Here is a 23,248-nt window from a genome sequence, read left to right on the forward strand (position 1 = left end):
ATTTTTCTTACAGCGTTCAGATATCAATATGATTTCAAGGAGCAGAAGTACAAACAGCTACCCTCAATCCAAAAGCCAATCGGAACTGCTTTTCTTTAAACAGTGGGACAGGTAGATGGGACTGGTGCTCCTAGAAACCTATGAGCAATGAACACACTGATTTACCTGTAATCCTCAGAGGATTTAATTAACCACTGCCAGAAATAGAGCTCATTGATCCCATCTCAGGTCCTATCCGCAATTTGGGTCCTGGCAAGGGAACGTGCCGTTTGCCCCGAGGACCGCAGGATATGAAGATATTCATGTAATGCTTCGGCCACCTCCTCTGCAAGCATGGGACTGAGCAGGAAACTCTGGGAGCTGCAAACCAACGGGGACTTGTATTATCTCATTCTGACCCCAGACCTGGACATCCAGCTGTATTTAACCAAGCAGGAATGCATCCTGATGTCCAAAGTGTTAAAAAAAAAAAAAAAAAAAAAAAAAAAGGTTGTTCCCCCTTGCTAGGACTTCTGCCTCAGTTTCTCACCTGTACAATGATAACATCACTCTGCTGTGCAAGACTGCATCAGCACCAGTCTGCCAGGGGCTCTGAAACCAAAACATTTGGGTGCTACAGTTGTACAGTCTCCCACATCGCCTAAGCTTCCACGGGTGTTACGGAGAATATGGAAGTCTTCAAACAAGGGGTTGGCAGACATGAAGAGGATGCATGGTGTTACACGTGGGACTCCCCAAATCCAGGGACAAAGTCACGTGCCTGCCAGCAGGCAAGCTAGGAGAATCGCCAAGACTTTACATCTGCAGAGCCCCGCCACGCCATCACCGGGAACCTTTTCTGTTGCAGAAAGATAAAACTGTATTCCCAAAATAAAGGACATTTACGTTACAACGGAAAGCTGTATTTATTTTTCTCATTAGAGATTATTATTTCTCACTAGAAGTAAGAAAAATGCTGCAAACGGTTTGTGAATACCGAATTAAATAAGAGCCCGTGCAGCCGCTCCTAGGAATAATTTCATTTTTAAGTGGAAAGTGACTTCCCCCGGCAGCCCCTCGCCCAGCCCGGGCTCTACCACGCTCCCCGCGGGGGGTGGTGGTGGTGGGGACGGGACGCGCTCCCCCCGCCGCCCTCGCGCTTGGTAGGTGCGGCGCGGCGTCCGCCAGTGTAGCCATGGCGACGGCGCGCCGCCAGCGCGGGGCGGCGGGTCGGGGCCGGGGACGAGGCCTTGGGGCAGAGCTGAGACCTGTGAGGGTGAGGGGGCTTGGGGCAGAGCTGAGACCTGTGAGGGTGAGGGGGCTTGGGGCAGAGCTGAGACCTGTGAGGGTGAGGGGGCTTGGGGCAGAGCTGAGACCTGTGAGGGTGAGGGGGCTTGGGGCAGAGCTGAGACCTGTGAGGGTGAGGGGGCTTGGGGGCGAGGGGGCTCGGGGGCTCGGCGAGGCCTCTGGGGGAGACGCACGCCTGGCCTGGCTTTTCTTAGGGGGGCTGAAGGCCTGCCTTCAGGCTGGAGAGAGGCTCCTGGGCCAGGGGTTACAGGCAAGGCCTCACCTCCCTCGGTGGACGCGCTCCGGAGGCTGAGCGGGGGCTGCTCACGGAGAGGCAGTTTCCAGCGACATCTTCCTTGCCGGTGCCCGGCTTTCCTCTTCGGGCTGCAGGGTGGGCGCCACCTCCCATCAGCGATCGGCGACGGGAGCGGTGGATGCAGGTGCCCACCCGGGTGTAAAGGGCCTCCCGGAGGGTAAACTCGCGTGTGACAAGGAGTGCTAACCCTGAAAAATTAGAAATTACATTTTGCATTTCCATATCTCAACAGTCGCCCACGTACTAAAGTGAAACTCACTATGTACCTTTAAACGGACTGGTCACACTGTACACACTGTAACTGACTAATGTACATTTCTTCACAAAACACTGCCTTTTTTCTTCCTCCCAGACACTTTATCTTGTCAGTATCTGGTGGTGCAAATGACTTATGAACGTTTAAATGCAATCAAATGAAAAGAAACTCTCTTCCTGATTTAAGAAGCGTTCCAATTCTTTTCACTGTGTTCTCTGTCACATACCGTTTCTTGCTGAGAGCTTACAGGTCAAGATGGTATAAAGTTGAATAAAAAGAACATAGAAAATTTCTTTTACCTCTCAAAAGTTAATAGATAAAATTTTGTTGCTTTGTCTTAGCTTCATTTTCTTTTTCATAAGCTGGTTGTACATGATTAGCTTTGTTACCACTAATAGTTTAAGGTAGATTTCATAGCAATAAGTCATGCATTTGCTGTATAGGGACCTTGATATTAACTGCTTAAAGGAAAATCGGTGTAACAGATGAGAGTAAAGAATTGTTTTAACTATAGAAGTTCAAATTCTGAGCCTAAGCCAATGATACTACCCACAATTCCAGCTTTTAACAAATATAATCAGAGTGAACAACCTTTTTATGTTTACTCTCATGTTTTCCAAATACAGGGCTGGTGTATGCCATCAGTGCAAAACACGGAATGAATTCTTCACGTACGCAGTATATTTCAGTTTCTTCTCCACACACTTGCAACATGAGTAAAAAACATGTTCCTCAAAACGTACTCATGCAACCAGATTTCCACCCTGCGAGTTGGAAAAGACCATCTGTAAGCGAAGGGGGCTTTGCCTCAAGTCTGCACGACTCCCAAGAGTCTGACTCTGAAAGCCTTGTTCAGGAGAGGCAGTATCAGTTAGAACTCCAGCAGCGGATTCGTGAAAATGAAGAGCTGGTAGGACTGTATTCTGACGAGTTGGAGAATGACAGCTTAGAAGAAGATAGCTTGGAGGAGATGAGTTTAAAAGAACAAGAAGGAGCTGAGTATGACACAAATCGATATACAAATGGAATACAAAAGAATGATGGTAATGGAAGGTAAGGCATAGGATTTTAGTAGATGAGTAGAATAGTTCTGACACTTTAAAACCTTATGTTCCTCAGAATATACATGACATCTTCAAGACCAATTTATATTGCCAAAGTGCTATTAAAAGCACCTACAGACTTAGTTACACACAAAGATGTACTGTTTCATCTTACCCACATTCATAATTATTATACCCATTTCTCCAGCATAGCCTCAGCCGTTTATTATGTTGGCTGAAACACCAGTGTAGGAGAGTAAGACGGAAAAGAAAACATCCCTCACAGACCTGTATAGGCTCCCCACATACTGGCTCTAGACACAGCATACAGAGGCGAACGCTACATGCCTATTTAGTTGCCTCTAAAACAGGCAGGCAAGAAGGTGGGAAGTGGTGAACAGATACATGCTAAGCCCTACTCTTAAACATTACTGGGTGAGCTAATGGGGGAGCATTTAACTACAATTTCTTCTGGCAAAGGCCTGTTAAATGCAGATCCCCTCTTAGTCCTGTCTACTGGATCCAGAACTGCGGTCAGTGGAAGGAGTCCAATGACTGTAATGGGCTGTGGACCAGGCACTACAATATTTAGCAGTACGTGCTGGCTACCATCTCAAATAGGCAACCATTGCCATGTAACTGTCAGACCTTCAGATGGTGCAGCAGCTCTGAGATCATGGGCTAGAGGGTTTCTGGAGCTGGGCTGTGAAAAAGGACCAGAGAGAAAGCAAGAACCAGTACCAATACATCCTCTTTTCGTTCCTTACTGGAAGACCTGTGCTGAGCAAACCAGGCCACTTCCTGTAAGCAAAGAGGCAAAAATTGATGGGTTGAATAAATGCAGTTTTGTCCTTATAGCTGTATAAATCTAAGATTAAAATTTCCAGGGTTACTGTCACCTTTAAACATTCTTTAGAAAACGTTAACTTGGTACATAAAATAAAATTTAATTTGCTGTCATATGCATAAAATGTTTAACACTGTATAAATTGGGAATAATTCTCAAGTTTAAAGGGATTAAATTAAACCTGAAGTAATAATAATGTGCAGTTTCAATTTAATTGTCTACTTAAAATAAAATGGCAAACAAATGAAGGCTAAATGATTAATAGCATGCTTTTATTCACCTCCTCAACAGGCAAAATGGCCAGTTATTGAATATTTTATTGTGAGTGCAAATGATGTTAATTGTACTAGAAACATGCTCTAATTTTTAGTAATTTTTTTGACTGAATACTATGCTGAATGCGAGGCTCTTCATTAAATGGAAATTTAATTTTATTTTGTTTGAACTTAGCCTAGTAAGTACTCAAATACAGTCCATTAACCGGAGCAAATATCACAGCATATACATATGAAACCCCCTCTCTACATCCATTACTAACCTCGGAATTTGAAGAGGAAACGCTGCATCTGTTATCTACATACAACATTTTGTTGATGAGTACAGAGTCCATCTAACCTTTATATCAAGTTGGGGGGAGGAATAAAAGGTGCACTTTTTGTCTGCAGATGATTAGAGATGAAGGAGCTCTTCACACTCATTTTGTTCCCGTGCGGTGACCTGGCCTGCATAATACAATTGAGCTGCTGTGCACACATTTTAGCACAATAGAACTCTTTAGCATTATACTCTGTTATTTGAATCATTGCAATTATATCACATATTTCTGTACTCATTTCAAAATATGGTCACCTATTTCTGTTTACCTGTGGTGTATGACAACTAGGAATAATAATGTTTTCACCAGTGTATATCATCTAATCTCTAGTATACAGGATACCACGGCACCAATGCTTACCTGAAATGAAAAGCATTGCTAGAGAAACAGATTATTTTATTATTAGGAACCACTTGAAATATAGGCATAGGCATGTAACTAATTTAGAAAGGATGAATAAATGATTTATGGAAATGTTAATATAATTAACTATGCCACAGTTTGGAGAATCCAGCAGATCAGTATATTTCTTTTAATAGGGGCTGAAGAGTCAACCAGGTTTCAGTGCCTATAAATGTCACTCTGAAAGGCTCACCATTTGTCAGTGCCCAAGAAACCAGGACTATACTGCAGGTCCAGTTAAGAAAAAAACAGTGTTAAAAGCTTTTTTCTCCCATGCTCCTTACTCCTGCCCCTGCCCACATGTCTCCTGGAAGCCAATTTGTATGTATTTGGCTCCTGCAGTTGATTTGCCTCCTGTTGGATCAAACCATAAGTCATAAACAGAACCAATTGTGGGTTTTTTAAGGCAGACTATCTTTGTTTGCTTTATGACAAATGTAGTTCAGAGCAATGATTTGAACACTTGTCAAAAAAAAGCCAAACCCACAAACCTTTCTGATTTATGTTTTTCTACACTTATCTCAATTACAGCCTGTTTTTTAATGAAAAGTTACTTTAAGTCTTTTATAGAGAGTTTTCATTGAAAAATCATGATGCTTCGTAGGAATGAGAAGAGAGAATAAAAATACAGAGCTGCAGGCTGTTCTTGCTTAGACAGTCTCAAACTGACATTTGAGAGAGCGATTTTACCAGGAATATCACTTTTATTTCACACAGCAGAGTCTTTGAAGAATGAGCAACACATACTGTCTTTTGTAGGCGACATCATTTTAAAGGAAACAACAGAAGCAGTACAATATATCATTTCATCTTTTAGTTGATTCTACTAGTAGTTATGATTTCTATGCTAAATTTAGGATAAATATTATATTCTACTGTGATCTGAATGTTAGGCCAATTTATCATTCACTGGTAATGAAAAATAAAAATGAAGAGGAGGTCCTGCCTAAATTTTCCACTAAAAAAATGTTTGATAAAATTGTTCTGATCCAGATCCCACAAATGGCCATCCTATATGCACTGACATAATTCAGTTGACCAGCTTTGCAGGCCATTTGCTGGCTCAAATTGCACAGTGAAATAATACAGAATTTATACAATTTATACATAAATAACTTTGTGTTTCTTTTTTAAATAGGAAACAACAGTCTGTGGATGAATATTTCAGCCTAAGATACAATCCTAATTGGAAGAACACAAAAGAGGTAGCAGGATTTTCTGAGGCAGAAAAAGCATGTCAAGTTGCTGGAGGAAGCAGTGCGGACTTTTCACAAGATTCATTTTACCTCCATTCCAATGGGTCCCCAGAAGAAAAGAACCAACTGGAGCCGAAGTCACAAGATTCATTCTCAGAGTTTGGTACAGAATTACTAAGCTTTCATGAACCAAATGCCATGGTCAGCAATGAATCTTTTAGGCTACATACCAAAGGGAAGGAATCTGCAGATGACTGTTATTTCAAAGATAGTCCCAGTACATATGGCAGTGCTTTTTCTCTTCAGATTCAAGAAGATCGACCACAAAGAGCAAAAAAAGACTTTGTGGAAAAAAATAAACGGACTTTAGGATTACGTTTAGAGAAGATAAATTCCTATCTTCAATTACACAGTAAAAAGCAAGAAGTTCTTCAAGAGCAGGTAGGTAACTTTTAGATGTTTTCTACTTGGTATAAACTCAGGACTGTCTAGTGTTAAAATGGAATAGCAGCACGAGCAGGTTTGCGGAGGAGGTAAGTAGGTTTACAATCTATCATGCAGCTGATAACTTATGATTTCCAATGAGAATCTCGTTCACCCTTTATGGAATAATTGACAAGTCCTCAGTTACTCACAACCCCAGCGATGGCCTTGTTACAAGCCCAGTTAAGCTATGTATATTCTTCACCATGAAGCATGTCACAGAGGTGCTTTCTCACTAGTTTTTAATCTTGATGCTAAAGAAATGCTGTCTTTCTTCCTATGGGATCTACATTGCACCTTATCAGTAGTTCTTTTTTTGCTGCCTCTGATTTTCCTCTGCTTGGCCAACATGAATTTGATAATGATCATCTCTGCTAATATCATATTCCAAGTTTTGCTCAATGCAGCAAATGCAAATTGCTTCTAATAGCAGAACACTCGGAATTTTTTAACTGCAGTAGGAAACCTTGATGTCACCATTTGGCTTAAAAAGTTGTATTAGTGTTTTTCCACCCACATTTATCATAACAAAAAAGTGTATGTGAAGTTACAATTGAGTCTAAGAACCAGAAAACACATTGTGGTCACACTGCTTTCAAGGGCCATGCACACTCTTGCTTATCACTGTCATTTAAGGCCACATACGTAGGAATATCCAAGAAATACATGTTAGATTTGGGTGGTCAGACAACCCTTTCCCCCTACTTGCTTTCTCAGCCAGACTAAACCTTATACTTGAAATCAGTCAGCAGATACCAGTCATGTACAGGACTTGGATTTGAAGGGCCTAGCTTTCTTATGATTGACTGCGAAATGTCAGACAACTTGTATTAAGGATTAAGTGGAAATGTAATTACAGTTCCTAATAAACGATTATACATGAGTTTGTTGCTTTTACTTGCTACTTATTATGAATAATGGGAACGTGGGAGTCATTGAATCACTCCACAAGTTGTAGCATAGAAAATTCTTAACTTGCAAAACTACAGAGACTTTCTGCTTCACGTGACACATTTTCCAAGACTAATGAACAGTTGACACAACATTAGAGGGCATCTGCTGACTACATTACAATGAATGTAATGGTGGACAAGCTTTTTTCTAGCAGAGCTATTAAAAGCACTTGTTTTTTTCAGTTATAATTTGGTTGATGGTAAAAATAATTAGTGTAGATTGATGCTAATTAAAGCTGTGTTGATATGATTATGTTTACTATTTGGGGAATTCTGAAAATGTTTCATATGTAAGTATTGGAGCCAGGGATCAGGTTGCCCAGAGAAGCTGTGGATGCCCCCTCCCTGCAAGTGTTCAAGGCCAGGTTGGATGGGGCTTTGAGCAACCTGATCTAGTGGGAGGTGTCCCTGCCCATGGCAGGGGGGGTTGGAACTAGATCATCTTTAAGGTCCCTTCCAACCCAAACCATTCTATGATTCTATGATTCATTGTGTAGACACTATTCAAAGATGTGTAATAGAAAAAAAAATCTGTTAAAATCAGGGCTATGTTGTGAGATTACCTTGCTGAAGTAGCCATGGGGACAGCAGAGCTGTGACATAGCAGAAGCCAGGCAGCATGTGTGTGGAAAGGTGTGTTGCTTTCCTTGACAAGTTGCTATAGCTGCAATAGCATCACCACCTACTGTCAGCTACCTTTGTATTTGCTGCGGATAGGCATAGGAAGAAGTACTTATCTCTCTTGTTCTTAATCAAGACATCCATTGCTCCATCTTGTTGGGGGGGGTGAAAGAAGGGCTGACGGAAGCATCTTGTTGACCAGAGCTGGCCCAGAAGCCAACTTTGGTCACCTCACCTGGAAAACTATATCAAAAGTGCAAAAACACCAAGTATGCGAAGAAGGAAACAAGCCACATGTCTTCTGCTGGAGCAATCGAACATGTTCTGAATACTGTTCTTTCCTAAACTGGATTATTTTGAGCTCTGCAGGATGTTGAAGCTGTTTCTGTTGGTATGATCACTGTTGGCTGTCAGGTACTGTGGTAATGAAATAGTGTTTACATTGAAGTAAGTACTTTGCATACAGCTTTTTTCAACTGACATAACATTAGGTAAAATATTTGCAGCCTTATTCTTGCAAGATTTACAGCTGTTATCTCTGTGAATAGACAGCAGGCTGTATGTACCGAAACATACCATAAATGTGTGTTGATCTGTATATTTACTAATCTATATATCATTTTATAAAGCATCAAGTTCTTTGCAGTGTTGCCTGATTCTTTAAGAACCTGATGATGAGTTTCTGAGAGTGAGAGAGAGAAAGAAAGAGAGAGAAGTAGTGGCCCAATCTAGCTCAGCTGTACTCAATATGAGTTGCTTTCCTACCTACAAGCCCCTTACTTCAAAGCAAGGAACATAATGTACAATTTTTTAATGGCTCTAGACCAAGGCACTCAGGCTCTCTGTGCACTGCGCCTTACCTCAGTGTAAACACCTAATCAAGATTGCCTGCGCTTCAACAATAGCAGCCAAATGCAATTCGAGAACCACAAGCCTTTGAAGTCCTCACTGCAAAGGCCGGTTTTCTAGTCTGGGATAATGACATGCCATGATTGCTGTCTTTGTTGTATCTTTTCAGTAGAGAAGCAATTATGGGCCTCAATTTAACAGAATAGGCATTACACAGCTTATGATTCTCAAAATGCAATTTCATTTGATCATTTTCTCAATTTGATTGGTATTAATAGAATAGTTCACAAAAAATGCTGGCAGAGGTTGTGTCCTGTTCCTCTTTCAAAGAGATAATGTAGAAGTATGCTTTACCTGCCCAGTAAACTATCAATACAGTGAGTCAGTTGGTTCCACCAAAAACATCCTACTGACTGCAAAGCTGTATCTATCCACAGTTCAGGAAACCTGTGTGGTAACTTTTAATTTGTGAACTTTTCTAGTCACAACTAATAGAATCTGCATTGCCATTTGGAGCAATGAGACCACCTGAAAATTCAGCAATAAACCCTACCTACCTTTTCCTCGTTGTCCTAATCTCTCACCCCCAAAGATGAGAGGCTCAGCTCCCCAGAAGGATTTGACACCTTCTTCACACCGATTTTACCGTTATGATTTTCAGTTAATAATTCTCTTGGTCACAAATATCTTCTCAGTGCAAGTTCTCCTGTGTTAGCCAGTGTCGCTCTGCAGTGGTGCATAGGTACTTCTACCACAAGCATGAGTCCAGCGCATAGTTAGCTGTAGTCTCTTCACAGTGAGACTGCCTAACTGCATGCTTAATTGAGGTCAAACCTGCTATAGTACTTAGCAGGATAGTTTGGAACAACACAAGTATAAATAAAAAATAAAAAAGCATTGTCTTTCCTGAAGTTTTATAGATTGGGAAAAAAAGTTTGATGCTTTCAAGAAAAATTTTCGTTATTGCTATATTTACCAGGGTATCGCTTGGCTTCAAAATCTGTAGTGCCAGCAGCCACCCTCAAAAAATTGCTCAAATTTGATTTCCAGCCATCATGCTACCACAACTGTGGCCATGTGAAGGTGGTGGTCTTGTTTGTGGGCTTGCTATTTTGCACAAGCTGTTTGATACTGTTACCAGGCTATGTGTATTAGATGTTTTATTTCTGCAGCTACTCCTTGTACTTTTCTACCAACATTACTGTGTTTTGCTATCTTTTTCTGCATGATGCTATTGTTCAAGACCTTGCTATGGTGTGTGTCATCCATCAATATCTTGGTACACTGGCTGATTGCTTGGACAATGGTGATTGTCTAGTTGCTTTTCTGTTATTAGGTACATCCACTGGCTCTCATATAAATGGATGTCATGGTTTAACCCCAGCCGGCAACTAAGCACCACACAGCCGCTCGCTCACTCCCCCCTGGTGCGGTGGGGGAGAGAATCAGAAGAGTAAAAGTGAGAAAACTTGTGGGTTGAGATAAAGACAGTTTAATAAGTAAAGCAAAACCCACGCACGCAAGCAAAGCAAAACAAGGAATTCATTCACTACTTCCCATCGGCAGGCAGTTGTTCAGCCATCTCCAGGAAAGCAGGGCTCCATCACACGTAACAGTTACTTGGGAAGACGAAGCGCCGTAACTCCGAACGTTCCCCCCCTTCCTTCTTCTTCCCCCAGCTTTATATTCTGAGCATGACGCCATATGGTATGGAATATCCCTTTGGTCAGGTGGGGTCAGCTGTCCCGGCTGTGTCCCCTCCCAGCTTCTTGTGCACCCCCAGCCTCCTCGCTGGTGGGGTGGGGTGAGAAGCAGAAAAGGCCTTGACGCTATGTAAGCACTGCTCAGCAATAACTAAAACATCCCTGAATTATCACCACTGTTTCCAGCACAAATCCAAAACATAGCCCCATACCAGCTACTATGAAGAAAATTAACTCTATCCCAGCCAAAACCAGCACAATGGAGAAGCCCAGACATTTGAGAGTTACAAGTAGGTTTCTGCGCTGCATACTTCCTGCAATTTTCTTTTCTTCTCTTCTTAGAAGTAGAAAGAATACTCCCTACTACCACACCACTGTTAATTGGTTTTTTGCTTCCTTTTTCATTTTCTCTTTTAGCCATTCATTTTCTTGTTATCTATTATATAATGCCTAACTTTAGCATTTTAGCTTTAATAGGAGGCAAATTATTTCTCATTCTTTCCCCAAGACTTTTAAATTCTTTCATCTGGTTGGGCTGTGGCCATAAACATTCTTGGTTTTTAGGTTACAGATCCTAAAAGTGTTGATGAGGAACCAGTTCAGAGTGTCCTACCATTCCAGACTGTGAAAATGGAGCCTGAAGACAAATGGTACCTGAAAGCACAGCAGCTCAAGGTTCCTTTTTGATAGAACATGATAATTGAAATATATATGTAAAAGCATTGAAGTTTGAATATTTAAAGCTCTAATCTCATTAGTTTTAAACTACCAATTACTGACAATAAATCCTTAGATATATATCAGTAGATAACCACCAAAATTTAATGCATATGCTGCTTTAAATACTGAATGATTTTAAATCAAAATAGATCCCAAATCCCAAGAAATTCTGAGCTCAAAGAATCTTATCTATTTAGGATGTTATTTGGTTGATAATAATGTAAATGCGCAAACTAGTACATGGCCATGTTTGATGGTTCATGAGGATTCTGAGCTAGAACTTAACTACTGTTGCATTACTTGTCCCCTAAAATCCCCATGAACATCAAGGGGTTACCATAAAACAGAAAATGTTACAAGTAGAAAAAGTTGCACTGACCTCCGTACACGTAAGTCTATAGATCTGTTTTATGCTGGCCTTTCAAACCAATGCAATGGGATAGTCTTTGGAGCAATAAAAGAGACCAGGTTATCATCACTGGTGAAAAACCAAGAACTTCAGAAGCAGAACTTCAAGCCAACTGGAATTATTATTGGCAAACCTAGTTACTCTCTTTGTATTGCAAGTATTTGAAGTAATTCAGGCAGACTGTTTAAATTCCCCGCTGTTCACTTAACACTGTAAGCTGCACTTCTGTAAAGGACAAACAAGATTTTATGCTGCTGTTCACTGTGAGAGATGTGCTTTATATATGGAATTTCAGAATGAAGGAGGTATTTTACAGGGCTGCTCATTCCGTTTAAATGGGAAGACATTGGCCTGGTCCCAGTTTGGCAGCAGTTCATGCTTTCCACCAGTGGCACAGTATGCCAGAACATTAATCGTTACAGCAGAGGTCGAGCTAACAAATCATCATCTTGGCACCAGGAGTCATGATTCCCCAGTGCTAAAGCTTTCGCCAAAACATTCTGCTCTATATGTGGATTTAATACCTACCATTAAGTAGTTATTCTGAGTGCATATGCTATGTAGTGATTGCGAGTGTTGCTAACAAAAGAACCCTGGAGAGACAGAAGGATGAAATGGAGGATTTTAGCGCTGACAAAGATTAAATGGACTGAGAATGGATTTGTATATTCCCTAGAAGGAAAGCCATGTCTTTCCTCAAAATAGGCAACATCTGATGCTGTAATTGGAAAGTGATAAATCTTAAATAAACTCCAGATTTAGAGTATGTCAGTTTAGCTCAAGACAGTAGTCCTGGTGTGCTTAAATTCTTAAATTGTTTCTTATCATTTGGATAATGTTTTGCAGGATACAGGGCAGGGAGGAGTGCTTGGTTTAGAAATGAAATAATTTATATCATTGACATCAGTCTGTTTCTACTGTGGACCAGTCTAATAGTGTGTACATAGCCATCTTTTCCTGAAATTTAGTAGTTTACTTTCATTAGAGGATAAAAACCAAGAACTGATTTGATTTTTGAAACATTTTCCCCAGATGGTTGACAGTGAGCTACCTACCACTTGTCTACAGGATTAGAAACAAGTAGTCCTGTGCATTTAAGGGCACCTATTTTTCCACCTCATTCAGATAAAACTCCTTCATTCCATATTTACCACAGCATCATTTCTTAGATATGGTGTGCATCTGTAAGGAACCATTTTTATAGTGTTCTGCTTCAGAATTTGTCTCGGGCCATTAAGCAAAGTTTTGATGCAGTATTATGCATTATCTGTGCAGCACCTGAATAGCATCTGTTCTTGACTAGGGGTTCCTATATATTTTAATTTTGGATTAAGTCTAGCCAGGCCATCACCTGGTCTAGCCACAAGCATAATTTACTGAGTCAGGGTTAGATACAAGCAGCACGGAGTGATTTTGATGGGTCTACTCAAACTTGTGCAAACTGGCCTAACTCATTATCAGTACGTTAAAGAACAGTTATCATAGTTGTGAAGGACCAATACCATATCTAGGTGTCTTTAAGGGCCCTTCTATCAGGACATGTTTTGTTAATTCAAAAACCCCAAACCCAAAGCCTTACAAATGCCACAAAGAAAGACTGTCCTCCATACCATACTAGACTTCAGGACACAGATGGTTTTCCTTTTACAGTTCACTCTTTGCTAAGAGCTCACTTTGAAAACTAATTTCTATCGCGATACTCATTCAGCTGTATAAAACATTGCTATAACACTTTTCTAGTTGTGAGTGTACATTAAACAGGGGTGGCTGGCTCCATACATCCCTGATTTTTAAAGGGACAGATGCACTGCAGCCTGTTCAGGCCTGTTCAAGGCACCACATCAACGCATGTTCAAAGTTCAGTACATGTTCAGAACTCAGCTTCATTGTAACCTGCACAGCTATTTAAGGGCTGTCTAAAATAAGAATGTTGTCCTGAATTAGAATCATAGAACAGGAAGTAATCTAGTCAAAACATCAGTTAATCAGGTAATTTGTAGAATTCTAAGAAATAGCTACATGAAAGGCATTGTGACCGGCAAACTTACCCATACACTTGTATATTGTTGTTCTTAATGAACGTATAAAATAGCAACCACTGAAATTCACCCCGCTTTTGATAACTTGTTTTAGGATCACCAAAATAAGTCCTCCCAGAGAAATAAAATAAAAGCCAACCAGAGTCTCAAAGGGAGAGCTTTCCCGAGGAATGATAGCCAACAACCACAAGGAAGACCAGCAGAACCAAAGTCTTGGCACCACAGGCACCACCGAATATCAGAATTTCAGACTGCTCCCATGCAGGCAGTGGAGCAAGACAACAGCAGCGCACTGCAGAAATGGCTGTATCCAAGTCCTTCTGTTGGCCCTGACACTAACACAGCAGCAAATTCAGATACTTGCTTAAATAATTTCCCAAATTCAAGACATTTTGTTAATCAGGATTTTACCACATCTACCTATCCTTTTCATCCAACATTACATAAATTTAACCCAGCAGAGGTTATGTCTCCAGCATATACCAGCAAGGAGAACAAGAAATATCAGCATGATTCTCCAAATGGACTTCCACATGACCAGCAACATTTATACAACCATGTCACCATGCAGCTTTTTGCAAGAGAGAACAGTATCAATGGTCAAGCACATCCAAATCAGAGGAATATTTCATGTACTTTTAATGCCAGTTTTCAAGAATTGGTGAAGGATCAAGTATCACTTCAGGATTGCAAAAGACACATTTATGTGGATAAAAGGTATCAGAACTATGCTATCAGTAGTTTATGGTAAGGATAGAAGTGTTGAAACAGTATTACCATAACACTGTGATGCCCAGAAAAAATAGAAATGGACAAGAAAACATTTTAAAGTCCAAAGTATAAAATTATTTTGCTACAAAACTGTCAGTATAGGTTACTATTAACTTAAGATGCATTATAACTATTGATTTTTAAATATGGTGTTGGAAAAGGACAGTTCTGTACTCCAGGCTCTCTTGCACACAGAATTTTCCACAATTGAAAGTTTCCTTCTGAAAGGCTAGAAGGTGAAGCTTAAAAAATAGATAGCAAAGAGCACTGTGCATAAACTAAGTCTACTGCTAGCTGCATAGAGTTATATCAAAACTTGCCTTGCAAGGTGAATATCCAGAGTCATTCCAGTGCCAATTCTGGCTCGCTACACATGGGGAAGGGCATGAAAATCCTTAATTATGTAGAATTTCACCTGCTTTGATAAAAATGAAGGTTTTATTGCACATAGACAACTAATTCTTTCAGTACTCAGCAGGCCCGATCCAAAACCATTTAAAGGCAGTTTTCATTGGCTTAAGCTAGCTTTGCATCAGGCTGAAAGTTTCCCCATCTATAGTTTTTCCATTTATTTTAAACAATTTCCATACACTTGGGTGCAAGCAAAGTCAGTCATTGTGAAATACCTGTCTTTCCATCTTCATGTTCCCAGTACATTCTGTGAGCAAGGATCATTCCATGTACAGATTGCTTGTTGAGCTGCTATATACAAGTAAAGATTCTTATTTTTCCCCCTGTTTCTTTTTTGAGGCCTTCTCAATCTTCTGTTCACAGTTCACCAACAGCCCCTTGTACAACCTCCCAATTTACACAAATGATGGAGCGACATCACCAAGAAATCACTCGTTTGCCAGAAGCTCACTTAGCTGACAGGCACTTGTTCAGGCTACTGCCACCTATAATCCCACAGGTAGAAAGTGGTTCAGAGGTGGATCCAGAGAGTGGTGAAGGAAATCAAGTGAAAATAAGCCGAAGCAACTCAGAAGGATATCTCATGCAAATGGAAAAACAAAAACAGCCTAAAGTCAGCAAGAAGGTAAGCAAATAGATGTGGATTGGTTTTACATTTCTGTTTCCCCCTCTGATTAATATTTTTTCTCTTAATAATCCAAAGATCTTCACCAAAAAAAAAAAAAGGAATAGGGACTGAGAAATATTTCATTGTTACAGAGAGCACACTGACACACACTGACTTGCCCAGAGCATTAAAAACCAAGGAACAAAGGTGGAAACAGACACTAAAATCATTTTAGTCTAAAGAGCAAGGCAGTTCACCACCACCTCTCCCTATGTCACTTTCAGTCCTGATTAGCTCTAAGAACACACAGAGCAGTGTTTGTCCTTTAAGTTATCCAGTGATAAAATGATTTAGAATAAAGCTATTTGTATAAAGCAGCAGGTAGCCAGGCCTCAGATCTGAGCAAACCATTATCCTGGTCATGCTCATTTGCTATCCAACTCAAATCTCTTGGTTTCCAAGGGAATCAAACTGAACAACAACAAACTTAGAGGATTTGTAAAGCTAATGGCATAAACTTTATTACAAGTCTCCTGATGATCCCATTTTGGTCCTTATTAAAACTTGGTTCTTTTTGTCTTTTCTGTGTGTCCAGTTTCATAGTGTAACCAGTTAACACAGATGCAGTGGAACAGCGTAGAGATATCCCTGTGTGTCCATGACAAATGTTTAAGAAGTTAGCTCCAAGACCCAGGGCAGACAAACTAAGCTGGAATAATTACTCATGTGTTTCATCTAGGAGGCAGTTTGTGTTTTGCTGCTTGAATGCCTCTAAGAAGAATTAGCTGGATTATGATAGTAACTGAAGGGCAGATTTCCTTCCCTTTCTGTTCCCCTGAGTTCAAACCATTGTTTCTGTCCTGTATTTTCAGTAGCTTTCTCACGCTTCATATGTGAGGAATGCCACAGAGAATAAGACTGTTTATGTCTCAGAAAAAGCCACCTTTTCCTAATAAACAAATGCAGTCATACTCATCGCATGAAGTGAGAAAACCCTGATTTTGTTGCAGACAGCTAAATGATTAACTCTTCACAGTACCTTAAATTAAAAGTTAGGTGTAAGTATGTCACAAAAGAATAGGGATAACTGACACAAAGAAACATCAAATAGAAAATTCAGTGCATAGAATTAAGTTTCTCTGCAATTGAGTTTAACTTGAACATGCCCTTTGAAGAAATGCACATTTTATTTGCATATAGAAATTTCTTGGTGTTTCTGCATTACTCTGTGATTGAAATTACTACAGAGCTGATCATAATGAGTTTCCACTGACAAGTTTTTAAAACGTAGTCCACTTCTAAAAATTAATCTAGTGTTCTTGAAAGAGATTAAAAATATTCCGGAAGTATTAGGGTCTTTGTAGTAATGTCATGAAGTATTGAAATGGCATCACCCATCACTCATCTTCTGTCTTCCCTATGCACTTGTAAAGCTTTTGCTGTGCTGCAAGGCATGTATTTTTCGGCTGTCTGTGAACAATTTTCCATTGCAGTTTTGAGAACAAAGAAAGGTTACTATTACTAATAACATTTGCCTAATTTTTTTAGCACCAAAATCAGGTACTTTTATCTGCTTCTCTTATAACAGTTTCTTTGGAATTTCATTCTAATAACAGTCAAATGGGTCACTTTAAGTTGTTTAAAAAAAAGCTCACAAAAGATCATTTTTGACTGAGAAAGTATTGCTTTGTGATTTGGATGATTGGCAATTACCCGCCTAGATTCAAAGGAAATACAGTGTAATTTGACTTGTGCAATTAACTCAATCTTTTTAGTCACTTACAGTCCTTAAAATGAGACATGCCAGAGGTAAGACTGAGACTGCAAGTTGAATCCTGCTCTTATCTTGGGTGTCCGCTACAAGGCTTGCTTTAATTATGCTCTCCATGAAGTCATATAAAGGAAAATCTGTCACTGCTGTTTGTTTTTCAGCCACGTAGCTCAAAAGCCTACATAAATATGAATGTGAAGCTTGGAGGCCTTGGACCTGACTATGAAGCAATCAAAGAGAAAGTAAGCGGTCCCTGTTACATGATCTGCTTTTCAGTTGTGCAAAGTGAACTTAGGCAGGGGAGAATGGCAAAGAGATCACCGCCAAGAAGTAACTTATAGTTTGTCTGGTGCTTTATGTCCTTGACTCTAGGTCTAGCTTCAGATCCTAAGGGGAGATTCAAATAGAAGGAAAGACAACTGTATTGTGGATAATTTTAACCCTCTAATTTTGTAGTTCCAGAAACAGGGAGTAGTTCACAGAATTCAACAGGGCTAATTGCACATCAGGAAATTATACACTCATGTGACTGACTTGCATTGTCATTCCCAGTGTAGAAGGTTTGCCTGATCTTCAAAGTGGAAGTAAAAGAAGAAGTTGTGTAAACACAAGAAGAAAATAGCTGGATGCACATTACCCTGTTGAAATGGAGACAGATTGTTCAGAACAAATATCTGAGCAATTGATATCGTTTGACCTGTTCTCTGCTGATAATGAGGGTCTGGTAGCAGCTGTATATCTAAGGTGCTGCAAACTCCATCCTGCATGCTTCGAGACCCTATTAATCTGACAACAGGTGCTTTATATGGCATTCTTTATAGAAACATTGTAGGGCGGCAGGAAGGAAAAATGATAAAATGATCATCCCTTTGGAGTCATTGAGAGGCCCCTGTATTTTCTTCCTGCTTGCCATAAATGAAGCAGATTAGAGGTCTGAAATTGGAATGGACAGAGCGGTGCATAGCCCAGGACTCCGCATTTTTAACACCATCATAACACTTCTGGAACCTGGCATGCCACTGGGGTATTATTGGATTGAAAGGAAATAATTGACATTGGCTGATAACAGGGGCAAGGTAGAGCATACTGCTGAATTTGAGCATAATGAATTGCTGGAAATATAAAGACACAGAATATCAGTTAAGTAAACGAAGCATGTCATTCAGGGCCTTAAAAGTAAGTACGGAGGTTTTAAAAGTCATTGCAAAAGCTGACAGAAATTAGCACAGCCATTTTAGAACTGAACAGATATACTGAAACATTCAGAATAAAGATGCACCTGTCGCATTTCTGTTGAGCTCTAACCTCGATGCGGTCCAAGAAAAAGCTCTTAAAAATGAAGAGTGACTGAAAAAGCTGTGCCATTTATCAGGATTTCCTGTTGTGTTCTGCTGAGGAATGATCAATAGCATAGCCAGGTTAAACAGCAACGGAGGCGTAAATGGAAGACTCCAGTGGAAAAAGTGTTTCATTGATGGATCCACTGAGACATTTAATTAACCATACACTTTTTTCCTTTTGTCAGAAAGAGAAATTAAAGCAACAAAAGGAATATGCAAAGCAAATTAAGGAATACAATATGAAAAGCATTGCTTCGGTTCAGAGATTACCTACAAAACCCCAGGTCATATCTCCAGTGTCAAGACAGAAGGTAAGAACAGAGTCCCTTTAAAATGCATGCAGGGAGAGATTCTGGACTTTGCACAAAGAAAAAGAAAAGCATAAATTTAAATCACAGTAGGCTAAAATAGTTTCTCCATTTTTATTTTCCTTTTAACAAGTCCAAGGACTTCTACTCTCATGGGATCCTGGCAAGTGCTCATCTGTGTATCTATTCTGTTATGGCTGTAGATGTATGCCAAGAGTTGCTGATTTCTTTGCCAACAGCAGTCTTCAGTCCATGAATCTGCCTTGCTCTTCGTGAGAGCGTACCAAGTGGAAACGGAGCAGTACTCCATCCAAGCTGCCAGCACTCAACTTGGCTTAAACAGCTAGTGATGTTTTCCTGGGGAAAGGGTGGGAATAAAGGAGAGTGGGACCCCCCTAGGAACATTACCCAGTGCAGCACATGCTCTGCTTCACATCAGGAGTAGAGGCCACGCGACTGCAGAGTGCATGCTTCTAATGGACCACAGATATCCTCTTGTTAGTCTATTATCCACCTGCCTGTCAGTCTCACTCACAAACTCTTTTCACTTCAGTTGCATAGCTACAGTAATTGGTCTTATTTTTCAAGCCCATACAACATCACTTTAGCCTTCACTGGCCTTCAAAAATAGCCCAAATGAGCTACAACTGACTACATGACAGTGGCATACATAAACAAAGCGAGCACGTTTTCCCTATTGCAAGAATTAATAAAGCTCTGGAAACAGCATATATTTTATCCAAGCAGTTCTGCAAGAGCTCACCTGCCTGGTGCTGAAAGCACGCTAACAGGTATTTCTCCAAGGTGACGAATGAGAACTGCATGCTTCAGGAAAAAAGTTTTGGAGTTTAATATCAATTAAATTCCTCAGTTACTTGTGTTTATTTCCAAACCTCACATAAACCACAAAGAGATGAAACTGCATTCTTTGGATGTCAAAAGGGCTTTGGATTCCTTCAGAAGACTTCCCAAACACTCTTTCACCAAGAACGCAAGATAATGCAACTTCCACTTGAGACATAACAGGTGTTTCCAAATACATGCGACTGAAACACAGACACCAAAAAATGCCCTAGGTTAAACCAGGGCGCTCTCAGTTTCAGGATTTCTGTAATACTGTTTCCATTCCCTCTGCAAGACAGCCTTCCAGGTTCCATACATCATTCCATACTATGTGACACTCTTACAGGTATCTGCTTTGCATTCCTCTTTCAGCATGGCCCTGCTCAGGTTCAGTGGGACATGTCAGATCTAGAACAACAGCTTGAGTACTCCCGTTTTTAATTTCAGTAGTTAAGCCTAGCATGCAGTAGAACCTCAGCCCAGTTAAACAGAACTTACATACTTCTTGTTTGCACAATATAGTCTTTACCTATGTCTCGCACACACATGCAGATTTACCTACATACTGCTACAGAAATACATACTTGGAAAAGTGCGTGATAAAAGGAAACACTCGGCCAGTGTGGGAAGTACAGTTCTGCAGGATATGCTGTCCCTGTCAGTATTCCATTACTGCCCTCCTTTCCCTCTGCTTCACGGTATATTTGTTCAGCATATACACAGAGTGTCCGAAGTCGACAAGAATTGGAATGGTGGTTTATTTCATGCTGCTGTTCATATTCTCAGTATAGTATGTGTGGGTCCTGCACAGACTGCATGTTACTGGTAAAGAAATTTCCAGTCACAATAGAATATGCGTGGTTATAACAGAACTCTGGGAACTCTGTGAGAGGCAATTCTTTGTTTTACTCTGAAACATTTATCTGTTAAGGGCTGGCATTTCTAATACCATCCTCACTTGTTCAGAAATCTTTTCTTGTTCAGAACTGTGTTAGCTTTGAAATTAACCAAAAAGGCATTTGGCAAGGGACTATATTAAATCAGGTTCCAGAGAATTTAAAACAATTACCTAGACTTCATTTCAAAACTTGTTTTAACATTTTAGGCGTTTCAATACATCAGTTCCTTAGAATTTGTCACAGAAGTGCCCAGTTTCCATCCTTGTCATATTAACCTGCAGAACTCCCTGCTATGAGATATGACTGAGGACAAGAGCTTAATGAGGCTGGAAAAAAAAAAAGAAGATGTTTTTAAACTTAATAGACTCATGTTGCTTTTTCTTTTTTAAAGAAAAAACACTGCTTCAGTATTTAAGGTGGCCTCCAGTGGTAAGCGTCAGAAAGCAAATCTGCTTGAGGTGGGTTATTTTGCCCACTGCGGAGGTTTCTTGCCATCGCCACTGAAGCATCTAGTATTGAACACTGTCAGAAACAAGATCGGGAATTAGGAGACATTAATTTGACTCAACATAGAAACACCTACATTTTCTTGGAAATATTGGTCAGGCTTTCTCTTAATCAGTTACCCCAATTTTCATGTTTTTAGGCGCTGGAATATGCTAAGAAGATTCCTAGACCAAAGACTTTCACGGCAAGACAATCAGATGAAGAGGTGAAAGAGGAAAGAGTTCTGCCACAGACTTTAAATGGAGACAGTTTACCTCAAATTGCATCCTTGGAAACTTTGCAAAATAGACACGAGAAGGAGAAGCAAGTTGTAGCTGCTTTCAGAACCCTTCATATCTTATAAGTATTTTGAAATTATTAGGGATATCTTCAAGGCAAAAATGTCTGAACTATTTAATTATGAGCTGTGACCATCACATATTGATTTACCATTCCATTGAAATATAAAGTGGCTTAAGTGTAATCATTGTTAAATTTTAGAATCAGTTCTACTATACCTAATTTAAAAAAATGTAAACAGTTGCATATGTAGCTTTTTAAATATGGTCATCTCTGTTGTTATTTTTCTTTGAAATCAACTGGTCTAGCAGTTGCATCTTTCAGACTAATCAGCTGTTGGCTTGTCACAGCTGGATTATTTTTAGACGTGTCAAACACATGGGCATATCTACGAAACATTAAAAATAAACATCAGTTTCATTTGATGATCTTAATACCAGTAATGTTTCTCTTTTTGAAGTGCACAGGAGACTTTGGCAGGCTGTCCAGAAATAAAGCCAAAAATAATCCATTGCTGGTAAGAAAGAGAACAAAAATGTGCACCAAACATAGCAGTTGGTAATGGTACAATAGTAATTACTCAACTGTTACTCTGTTAGTGAATAGTTGTCACATCAAGACCAAAATTTTGAACCTTCATCTGGGACAAGAAAATTCAAAACAAGTACTGGCTGATCATGCAGACAATCTGTTATTAGCCAGAAGCAGTCAGAAAATATATTGAGTAACTAAGGATAATTGAGAGCTACATGTTTGAGAGGAAGCAGCTTTTAACAGATTAAATCTATAAAAATAACAACAAACAGATGGGTTTCTTACGATGGTTCCGTTTCTTTAACTTAGTGAATTATGAATTAAGTCAACATATGAAATGTGATTAGAACACACAGCAAGGGAATTTTGAAGAAAACACACTAAAATCTCTTAGAAAATAGGCTAGTTAAAAGGAAAAAAAAACCAACAACCTTATGATCATGTGTAATTGCTTTATCCAATTTATTAGGTCCCCTTTTGTATGGGAGGGGAGAGAGAGAATTAGTCTTTGGGCAAAAAAAAGGGTTCGAGTCTCCTTGAAGGAGGCTAACAATGGGAAGGTAAGGTGGGGAATAAAAGAGAGAATATCTTTGAAATGGCTTTCTCGTTTTCTAGATGCACCTCTTCTTAAAGGTAAAGATAGAAATGTGTAAGACTTAACACATTTCTGGGTTAACATTTCATTGGCTGGATGTCTCACAGGAAAGATAATTTTCCAGTAGGTGTACAGTGAAGTCAAGGCATTGGAGGTATGACATACATTGCTGGAAAAGTCCTATACCTTTCAGTTTATAGAGTCCTGGGTGAGTTTGACCTAGATCCTACAGTTCTCAGGACGCCTCAGTCCTCCTGAAAGTGGGTTAGTTGCTGAAATACACCCTGCAGGATCTCCAGTCAGGCTGACAGCCTAATATGGGAAAAATTGATCACCATACTGCATCTCTCCATCACGGAAAAAGGACATGTTCCTTTCTTTAAAGCCCTCCTGACCCACCTGAGGGATAGGAGGCTCTCCTCCCTGTCGGTTGCTTCCCACCACATGTGCTGAACTAGACAGACTTCGCAGGCGGAAGTTTGTGATGTATATAATCTTTGGGGGAAATTTGGTGGAAGAAGTGTCTTCCAGTGTGGGGACTGTGGGTCAGGTTGCAGGGGAAATGTTTTGCATATCGAAGTGCAGCAGTGGACATCTTCAAATGTCCACTGCAGCTTCAGGAACAGGACCATCCTCTGCCTCAGCCTCCTTTCTCCTCGCCTTTGGGAACTGCATTTGCCCCCTC

The 23,248-nt window shown here is 40.1% G+C and overlaps 1 protein-coding gene across 1 annotated transcript; it reads left to right on the forward strand.

The window, feature by feature from the left end:
- The first annotated feature begins 2,496 nt into the window (after positions 1 to 2,496).
- JHY (junctional cadherin complex regulator) lies at positions 2,497 to 21,498 on the forward strand. The gene is made up of 8 exons (XM_050911065.1): positions 2,497 to 2,891; positions 5,864 to 6,362; positions 11,095 to 11,205; positions 13,793 to 14,415; positions 15,244 to 15,505; positions 17,420 to 17,500; positions 18,784 to 18,909; positions 21,295 to 21,498. Exons 1-8 carry the CDS (start codon positions 2,497 to 2,499, stop codon positions 21,496 to 21,498), a joined length of 2,301 nt encoding a protein of 766 aa, XP_050767022.1.
- The last annotated feature ends 1,750 nt before the right edge of the window (positions 21,499 to 23,248 follow it).

The sequence above is a fragment of the Gymnogyps californianus genome, chromosome 25 (genome assembly GCF_018139145.2).
Source record: "Gymnogyps californianus isolate 813 chromosome 25, ASM1813914v2, whole genome shotgun sequence".
Taxonomy (NCBI): Eukaryota; Metazoa; Chordata; class Aves; order Accipitriformes; family Cathartidae; genus Gymnogyps; species Gymnogyps californianus.